General features: G+C 57.3%; 1 protein-coding gene across 3 annotated transcripts in view; it reads left to right on the forward strand.

The window, feature by feature from the left end:
- Positions 1-6,180, forward strand: part of ZNF629 (zinc finger protein 629) — an 8,742-nt gene extending 2,562 nt beyond the window's left edge. The window contains exons 2-3 of one of the 3 annotated variants that reach the window (XM_024744587.1): positions 41-148; positions 303-6,180. In XM_024744587.1, coding sequence (XP_024600355.1) covers positions 76-148; positions 303-2,836 — 2,607 coding nt within the window. In that variant the 5' untranslated portion in view covers positions 41-75 and the 3' untranslated portion in view covers positions 2,837-6,180. Of the gene's footprint in view, positions 1-40 lie in introns of all 3 variants that reach the window. The other 2 variants (XM_024744586.1, XM_024744588.1) reach the window with 2 other exon arrangements.
- The last annotated feature ends 3,177 nt before the right edge of the window (positions 6,181-9,357 follow it).

The raw sequence follows: 9,357 nt of genomic DNA on the forward strand, positions 1-9,357 counted from the left end.
TTCCCATGGTGTGCTCTCTCCCCTCCCCTCCCCTCCCCAGGGTCCCTGGAGCACTGGGCAGTCCTGAGTTCTGGGATGGAGCCCGAGGCAGCGCTGTGGGGCCCTGATCTGCAGGGTCCTGAGCTGAGCCCCGACGATGCTCATCGAGGTGAGGGACACAAGAAGGGACTGCGGTCCTGACAAGACAGTAGCCCCAGTTCAGGGAGGGGCGCAGACTCTGGGGGAAACCCAGGGGAGGGAAGTGATGCTCGGCCCGTGTTCTGAAAGGAAATGGGGGCTGGAGACTCCCTTTCTCTCTGTAGGTGCCGACAGTGGGAACGAAGAGGAGAGCCCTCAGCAGGAAAGTTCTGGGGAGGAGGTCATCTTGGGAGATCCAACTCAGAGTCCAGAATTCAAGGACCCACCAGAGATGCCCCTGGAGACACCCTCCCAGGATCCCTCAGTCCCGCAGGACCCCCCGGCCCCGCTGGGTCACTCCAGCCCCTCAGACCACCAGACCCCTCTGGACCCCCCAACCCCCGAGGTAGTCCCGACCCCGTCTGACTGGACCAAGGCCTGTGAGGCCAGTTGGCAGTGGGGGACTCTGACCACCTGGAACAGCCCCCCGGTGGTCCCGGCCAACGAGCCCAGCCTGCGGGAGCTGGTGCAAGGCCGCCCTTCCGGGGCCGAGAAGCCCTACATCTGCAACGAGTGCGGCAAGAGCTTCAGCCAGTGGTCCAAGCTGCTGCGGCACCAGCGCATCCACACAGGCGAGCGGCCCAACACCTGCTCCGAGTGCGGCAAGAGCTTCACGCAGAGCTCACACCTGGTGCAGCACCAGCGCACGCACACGGGCGAGAAGCCCTACAAGTGCCCCGACTGCGGCAAGTGCTTCAGCTGGAGCTCCAACCTGGTGCAGCACCAGCGCACGCACACGGGCGAGAAGCCCTACAAGTGCACCGAGTGTGAGAAGGCCTTCACCCAGAGCACCAACCTCATCAAGCACCAGCGCTCTCACACGGGCGAGAAGCCGTACAAGTGCGGCGAGTGCCGGCGGGCTTTCTACCGCAGCTCGGACCTCATCCAGCACCAGGCCACCCACACGGGCGAGAAGCCCTACAAGTGCCCCGAGTGCGGCAAGCGCTTCGGCCAGAACCACAACCTCCTCAAGCACCAGAAGATCCACGCCGGCGAGAAGCCGTACCGCTGCACCGAGTGCGGCAAGAGCTTCATCCAGAGCTCGGAGCTGACCCAGCACCAGCGCACGCACACCGGAGAGAAGCCCTACGAGTGCCTGGAGTGCGGCAAGAGCTTCGGCCACAGCTCCACCCTAATCAAGCACCAGCGGACTCACCTGCGCGAGGACCCGTTCAAGTGCCCGGTGTGCGGCAAGACCTTCACGCTGAGCGCCACGCTGCTGCGGCACCAGCGCACACACACGGGCGAGCGGCCCTACAAGTGCCCCGAGTGCGGCAAGAGCTTCAGCGTCAGCTCCAACCTCATCAATCACCAGCGCATCCACCGCGGCGAGCGGCCCTACATCTGTGCCGACTGCGGCAAGAGCTTCATCATGAGCTCCACCCTCATCCGCCACCAGCGCATCCACACCGGCGAGAAGCCCTACAAGTGCTCCGATTGTGGCAAGAGCTTCATCCGCAGCTCCCACCTCATACAGCACCGGCGCACACACACGGGCGAGAAGCCCTACAAGTGCCCCGAGTGCGGCAAGAGCTTCAGCCAGAGCTCGAACCTCATTACGCACGTGCGCACCCACATGGATGAGAACCTCTTCGTGTGCTCCGACTGCGGGAAGGCCTTCTTGGAGGCGCACGAGCTGGAGCAGCATCGAGTGATCCATGAAAGGGGCAAGACCCCCGCCCGAAGAGCTCAGGGCGACAGCCTCCTGGGGCTCGGGGACCCTGCCCTGCTGACCCCACCCCCTGGAGCCAAACCACACAAGTGTCTCGTCTGCGGAAAGGGGTTCAATGACGAGGGCATTTTCATGCAGCATCAGAGGATCCATATTGGAGAAAACCCTTACAAAAATTCAGATGGCCTCCCTGCACACTCCACCCCCAAGCCGCCTCAGTTTCGACCCCCCAGGCTCCCTTTTGGAGGAAATTCCTATCCAGGTGCGGCGGAGGGCAGAGCTGACCCCCCAGGACAGCCCTTTAAAATGCCTGATGGGCAGGAGAGCTTCAGCCAAAGGCTGGGTCTGCTGTCCTCCAAGTCTTACATCTGTTCCCACTGTGGAGAAAGCTTTTTGGATCGCGCTGTCCTCCTTCAACATCAGCTCACCCACGGCAACGAAAAGCCCTTTCTCTTTCCTGATTATAGGATTGGCCTAGGGGAAGGGGCAGGGCCCAGTCCCTTCCTAAGTGGAAAGCCCTTTAAATGCCCCGAATGCAAAAAAAGCTTTGGCCTCAGCTCCGAGCTGCTGCTGCACCAGAAAGTCCACGCCGGTGGGAAACCCCAGAAGAGTCCGGAGCTGGGGAAGAGCTCTTCGGTCCTCCTGGAGCACCTCAGGAGCCCACTGGGGGCCAGACCCTACAGCTGCTCAGATTGTGGGGCCTCCTTCCTCGATCGCCTAGCCCTCATCCGGCACCAGGAGACCCATACCCAAGAAAAGTCCCCCAAACCTGAGGACCCCCACCCAGAGCCAGCCACCCTGTCCACAGGCCAGGAAAATGAGGAGGAAGCCCCCATCCCCACAGAGAGCAGCAGCCACGTGGAAGGGGGAAGCCCCAAAACGCTTTCGGAAGAAAAGCCCTATTTGTGCCCCGAGTGTGGAGACGGCTTCACAGAAGTCGCAGCCCTCCTCCTCCATAGGAGCTGCCACCCAGGGGTCACCCTGTGAAATGGGTCTGGAGACCAGGGGCCTCTCTCTCCTGAGAGGAGCACTGGATCTCCCCAAAAATTATGTGGGGAAAGGAGGAAAACTCTTTCAGATTGTAGCGAGGCAGAGGATAAAGAATGGTGGGTAAAAATAGTGCTTTTACATCAGTGATGAGAAACCCTTTAAAATTGTTGGTGGGAACCACTTATAAGGCAGTAGAGAAAAACTGTTGGGTTAGAAACCCTATAAATACGTAGGAAAAAAAAGCCCTTTAAGTCTGTAGCAGAAAAACCCTATAAACCATAGTGGATAAAAGCCCTATTAATTGTAGGAAGAGGTCCCAATATGTCTCTAGACAACTCTATAAAACTGTATTGAAATCCTTGTGAAACTATAGGGTCAGGGAAGTGCAGGGAATATGACAATGGCGTTGACTTGGGAGGAGTGACCCTTAGAAGGTGTAGACGAACCTCCCATGAACTTGCATTCTCTCCCCTTGGAGTATGGGAGGGAACCTCTCTCCCAGAGCCGTGGACAATTACACTGAGGAAACTGCTCGTCTGGGGAGGAGCGCGGGAATGGGGTGGAACCAGAAAAGGAAGAAAACAGAGGAGAAAAATAAGTGATGAGGAGCCCTCAGATCCACAGAGGAGAAATGACCCAGGAACTAGGAAAAGAAGGTGTAGCTCAGGACACTGGGGGTTCCTTGGGGTACGAGGGCAGTCTTAGATGATTGTGTGTGTGAAAGGAAGAGGCCCATGGAATTCCTGATCAGAAAGAACCCAAAAATGGGGAAGGAAAAAAAAATCCAGCCTTTTTAAAGGCTGAAGTTTGGGGTGCATAAAAGCTTTAAGTATAAGGAGACCACAAAAATTAGGGAGGAAGAGTAGGGGGTTGGTTATAGTGCTTTGAGGAAAGCAGACCAAGGTGGAGAAACTGTTCCGATGGAACCCAACAAACTCCAGGCTGCCCAGTCTTCCCTGTCTCCAGGAGCTTGTTAAACTACAAGTACAAGCAGATCCCAGCTCAGGCCATGAGGGTTCCCCCAACCCCCAAAGCAGGCAGGACTCCCCTCTCCCCAGCCCAGCTGGGGACGTCTACTCTCAGAGGCCTCCAGGGATGGAGGGTCCCTCCTGCCACATTCTCAGGTCTCACTGTCAGGAGGCTTCTCCTGAAATCTAACTGCCACCAGTCCTGCTGCAGTGGCAGCCCATTTCCTCAGATTCTGTCCTCAGTCAGAGAGGGAGAACCGCTGCTAGTCGACCTCCAAAGAATAAAGCCCTTCAGAGACTCAAGGCCTGTGTGTGGTTAAATCCTCCCCAGACTTCTCCAAGTCAAGAGAGCTATGTGTGGGCTCTCTGTGGCAACGAGGGACAGCAAGTTGACAGAATAGAGAGCTTTGATTAGCCAGCAACCTGATTTTAAACCTCACTCTTTCATCTGAGCTGTTAGCAAGGCTGCTAGCAGGACAAGCCAGCCCGCACACTGTGATGGGTGTCCAAACGCCCCACAGACTGGACCGTGGGTCCCTGAAGAGTATATGGAGACCTGACCACCTCACCCTGGTACCTGGAGCCCTCTGAGGTTGTTAACAACCCAGCCCGACTGTGGGCTTGCAAAGGGACAGATTCCACCCACTTGGCTCCTTTCCTCCTTAGCCAGAAACCTTCAGAGGGAAATGGAAGGATGAGAAACACACTCCCTGGCCAGGCTTGTCTCCAGTCCTCACACACCACACACAGTGACATACTTTCATTAACCCAGCCAAACCCGCTCACATGACTGGGAGTGTGTGGCAGGGGAAACAGACTGTTTTCTTCTAAGGTGGTTGGAGAGAGAAAACTCTTGAAACATCTGTAACAAGAACCCCATCCCCTAACCCTAGAGACCCTTAAAGAAGGAGAGGACTCCGTCCAGTGCTGGGTTCAATGGAAGTGCCCACTGACCCCACGCTGGCCCCTGTAACGCACTGTGGTCCTGAAGTAAGAGGACTGAGATGCCAGGTGAGGAGTCACATCCCTGGAGAGGGTGACCCAGCTTCCTACAAACTTGTGGAAGAGACCTCTGATTCCACTACCTAAAAGTTCAAAAGGTGAAAGTCCTTCACCCTTCGTCTATCCTGTTCCCAAAGGGATGACCCTCAAATTCAAAGATCGAAGTCATAGAACGCTGTAGGAGGAAGAAGCGAGGCCTGCTGGGGAGAAGGAAAAGGCAGGCCTTGGATGACTACGGGGAGACCCTTGTTAACATCTGCATAAAGCCCCGCCCCACCCAAGTGCCAGGTCAGAGAGCACCACCAAGAGGGGAGAAGAAGGCTGCCTGCCTCTACTGACAGCATGGACCAAGGGGGTGTCCCTCTGAGACTGAGGAAGAGGAGACGATTCTCCAAGCAGGTTTTTTTCCCTGTAAGATGGCAGCAGAAAGAAACTTCAGTTGTAGAGACAAACCCCTTGTAAAGCTGGAAGCAGATCCTCTCAGAAACAGGTCTGAGGAATCTGTCTCCAGAAGGGTCCTGGAGAGCCCTTGGGGCTCCAGGGTCAGTCCAGGGGAAGATGGTCAGTGTGGTCAAAGGCCGACTGAAGGCCAACTGAGGACTAGGGTGTAGCATATGTAGTAGGATGCTCGCATGTTGTAGGGTGAGGGCCAGAGGTCTTGGCTCCGGTACTGAATGGATGATGTGGACACGATTAGTTGGGGTCTGGGGTTTCATAGCAAGAAAGGGGGCAGAGTCAGAGACCTTTGGGGCATCACCTGTTCTCTGTTGCCCACCTCCCCAAACTCTTTTAGCTGGGTACTTTCCTCCCAGAGCAAGCTACATCTTGGGAGGAACTAAACAGGGAACAGGCTGGGGGCGGTGGCAGTGTCCAGAGTCCCTCTGACCAGCTCAGGCCAAGGCCCAGGGGTCGTGGCACTTTCCCACCAGAACTGGGTCTGGAAGGCAGAGCGTAGCCAAACCCTCTCGTTCAACTCCACGCAAGCCTGACTCTTAAGAAGTGCCCTCGTGGAGGAGTGCGACACAGGGTCACAGCGTCATTGGTGAAAGCAGAGGGGAGAATAGAAACTGATCTGAGCTTAGGCTGAAACTTGAAACTGCTATGGATATGGAGGTCAGAAGGGAGCATGGGCATGAATCCTGAATGGTGGGGCAACTCGAAACCATCCCAACCAAGAGGTGGGTTCCATGGCACCCGCCCCTCAGGTGAGCAGCCCCGACTCCTTTGCCCCCGTGAGGGAAGCCCCACTCACCTGACTTGTCCCCCCTGGAGTGAAAAGAGGCCCCACTTTTGAGTGTTGTGTGTCAATAACAGTGTTGTGTCACTGGTGGTCATGTTGAATAGTTGAAGAGAATAAAGGGAATAAGATTTCCCAGGTGGTTTCTGTCTTCTCTTTCAAGCCTAGAGCAAGCTGAGAGAGCCCGTCCTCTCCCAGGGCAGCTTCCATGTGTAACCTCAAAAGCTCAGTCCAGCCCCAGGCCGCCCTTGCAGCCCTCTTCCCAGAAGCCTAAAATCCCCTTCCAGAGCTTGCTGGTGGGAGCCTGAGGGTTTATGGAGTTTTAAAATCTGCCCCCTTGGGAGACAGGGGCAGAAATGTGTTGAGAAGGTGGCAGAGCCAAGCAGCACGACATGCTGACTTCTGGGTGGCAGCCTGGTGACTGGCACTCGCTGGCTCGGGTCCAGCTGTGCTGCCCCAGGGAGGCCTCTTGGGCCCCAACACCTGCACCCTCCCCAGATGGCCACAAGGCAAAGTGCCTAAGATTCTAGTTCCAGAAGCCGGCAGCTACCTCCCCTGGTTCGCCTGGGTCCTGGCCCTGGCCCAGCTCTTCCTCTGGACCAGAGCCTCCTAGCCCCCGAGGAGAGGTGGGTGGTGACCTGGCTCGTCATCTCACTCTCAGGATGTAGCCCGTGAGCCCCCAACGTGTGGAGAGGCTGAGGCTAACAGGAGGCAGCCATTTGCCTAAGATGCGAGGGAAACCAGAATGGCCAGGAGCAAGCTCTGCACCCAACCAAGCCTCTCCTCCCCCACCGTTGGGCCTGCCTGGGCCTGGCCTGGGCTCCACACTGTCTGGGCCAGGCAGGGGTTGCTCCGCTGAATCTGCCTTGCAGGCTTGCCTCAGCGCTATCTCCTGAACCTAGACCTGGCCATGGCCCCTGAGTGGCTGCTTGAGGTCAATACTTGCTCTAACCCGTTGCCTGCCTCTGCCCCAGTCTGCCGGGGGCCCCGTCTCCCCACCTTCCCTGTGCTTCTCTGACCCAGACTCCCAAAGCAGACTCAATTGTCTCTCCTTCCCCTTTTCCATCTGGAAAGCAAGGGGTGGGGGACGGTAGGGAAGGGGGAAAGAGAGGAGGGAATTGCGTTTCACGTAGAAGCGAGTAATGAAGGCTATTCTATATTCCCTGGGGACACTGAGGTACGTCAGCACAGGAGGATCCTCAGCAAAGTGAGGGGACTACAGGGGAAGAACAGACACTGGAGCACATTGGTTCATACTTAGCAGAAGGGGCTGTGTATCCAGACGTGGTACCTGCCACGGCAGAGGGTCAGGAAACTGGCAGAGGAAGTGACCTGAAGGTTGAGGGCTGCAGGAACAGGAAATAGTAAGTGTAGGGGCCAGGGGTGTGGTGGGGGATAGAAGGTGCATAACAGTTAGGTGTAGGCTTAGAGCATAGTGGAGTAGAAATTGAGAAAAGGGAGAGAGCAGAGCCTGGAGTGTAGAGCATCCTGTTTGAGTAACTTTGGAATAAGGACACCATTGGGGGAGAGGGGGTTAAGGAGAATGATGTGATCTTATCCCCCTCACCCAACCCTGGCCACGAATGATGGTGATTTACCAGGTCTGGAGCTCAGGAAAGAACTGGGTTGGAGGAGTTGGGCCTTAGCAGCCTAGCTGTAGCCATGGTTCTGGGTAAACACACCCAGGGAGAGCAGTAGAGTAGAAAGGAGAGGGTCTAGCTTACAGGTAGAGGAGGAGGACCATGAGAAGGTGGTAAGTACGAGGAAAAGCAGGCGAGTGCAGCACCACAGGGCCCAAGGGAAGTTTTAAAGAGAGTGGTTAATGTCAAATGCTCCCCTGGACCCTGTGGCCAATCACAGACAGCAGCCTTAATTCTGGCTAAAACACGTAACTTTGCCACTGAGGCCAACATCTGCTTACCCTCCGAGGCCAGCCAAGGTCAAGATTGGTTCAGGAGGAGCTTTGGCCTGCCCATCCCAAGGGCCCAGAGTACCACACAGCCACTGAGATTACTGCGGGTTGTAAGGGATCAAATATCCTGAGTGGAAGGGGCTGACCGGCCCCTAAGGCAGATCCTCCCAGCACTGGGCAGGCTCATTGCAAACCAACGTTTACGGTGAGTTTACTCTGCTCTTCCTGCAGCATCAGTGCTTGCTCCTCCCACAAATTCTGGGATTTTTATCCCACTCCCTTGGTCTGGAGCTTGAGAAAGTGGTTTGGGCATACTTTATTAAGCATGAGGACTCAAGAGATTTTAGCCCTACTGGATATGGAGACTAGCCCAGGAGAGATATTTGGGGAGGTGTCGCAGTCACTTGCATTTGTTAAGGAGCTCACGTGGAGGTGACTCCTGGGAAAAAGGGTAGTGCTCACAGAAGATTGGCGGACCCCGGCCCGCTCCAGGGCGCAGCGCTCCTTTCACAGCCAGACGGCATCTCTATGACGCAATGTGCTGCGTTTTTTCCCACCTTGGCCACCACTGCCGGGAGCCACGGACACCTCCTCGACGGCCCGATGCCAACCCCCGCCACGGCGAGCGCCTCGGCGAGCGCGCCCACTGCCGCCCGCCAGCCCTGAGCCGGAAGTCACTGTAGCCCGCGTCTCCGTCTCCGGACCGACCTGGTCCAACCGCTGCGGCCCCGCCGAAACCTTGGGCACCATGTGGAGCCCGAAGGCGGACAAGGCCGCGAGCCCCAGCAAAGGTGAGACCTCTGATAAAGCCGCAGCTTCGCGCAAGGGCGTGACTGCTGACAAGTCGGCGGCCGCTCCCGTGGTCATGGCTCCAGCACCAGCTCCCGCACCAAGCCCGGTCAACACCCGCCCGAGCGCGAGCCCCAGTGCAGCCTCCGGCCGCGTACCCGACAGCACACTGAACCCACAGGCGCCGCCGGACACACGGTTCCCGAGAACAAGGCCAGTGGCCAGTGCAGGTCGCAATGAAATAAGTCACCCGCTGAGGCGTCCTGCTTGTCCGTCCGAGGGGGAAGGGCGGGTGAAGCCATTGGGGAAAAACGGCCCACAGACTGGGTCCAGGCCCGCCTCTGGCCAGCACAACCGGGGACCCGTCTCTCCCCTCCGAGGATCTTGCCTAGAAGCGCCAATATAGAACTACATTTCCCAGGATGCACTTCGGGGTTCCCAGCATCCCTGCCGCCAATGACTGCGCGGGCTGTTGCGAGCCCGCACGGACCCTGCCGGCAGAGATGCGGAGATCCAGGGTGTGTCAGCGCCTTCCCATGGGAACAGGTGGGGCCGGCTGGCGACAGAGTGCTGACCACGATGCTTTCTCCCTGCAGACGCGCCCCCCCCC

This window comes from Neophocaena asiaeorientalis, unplaced genomic scaffold (assembly GCF_003031525.2).
Source record: "Neophocaena asiaeorientalis asiaeorientalis breed wild unplaced genomic scaffold, Neophocaena_asiaeorientalis_V1.1 scaffold91, whole genome shotgun sequence".
NCBI classification, from domain to species: domain Eukaryota; kingdom Metazoa; phylum Chordata; class Mammalia; order Artiodactyla; family Phocoenidae; genus Neophocaena; species Neophocaena asiaeorientalis.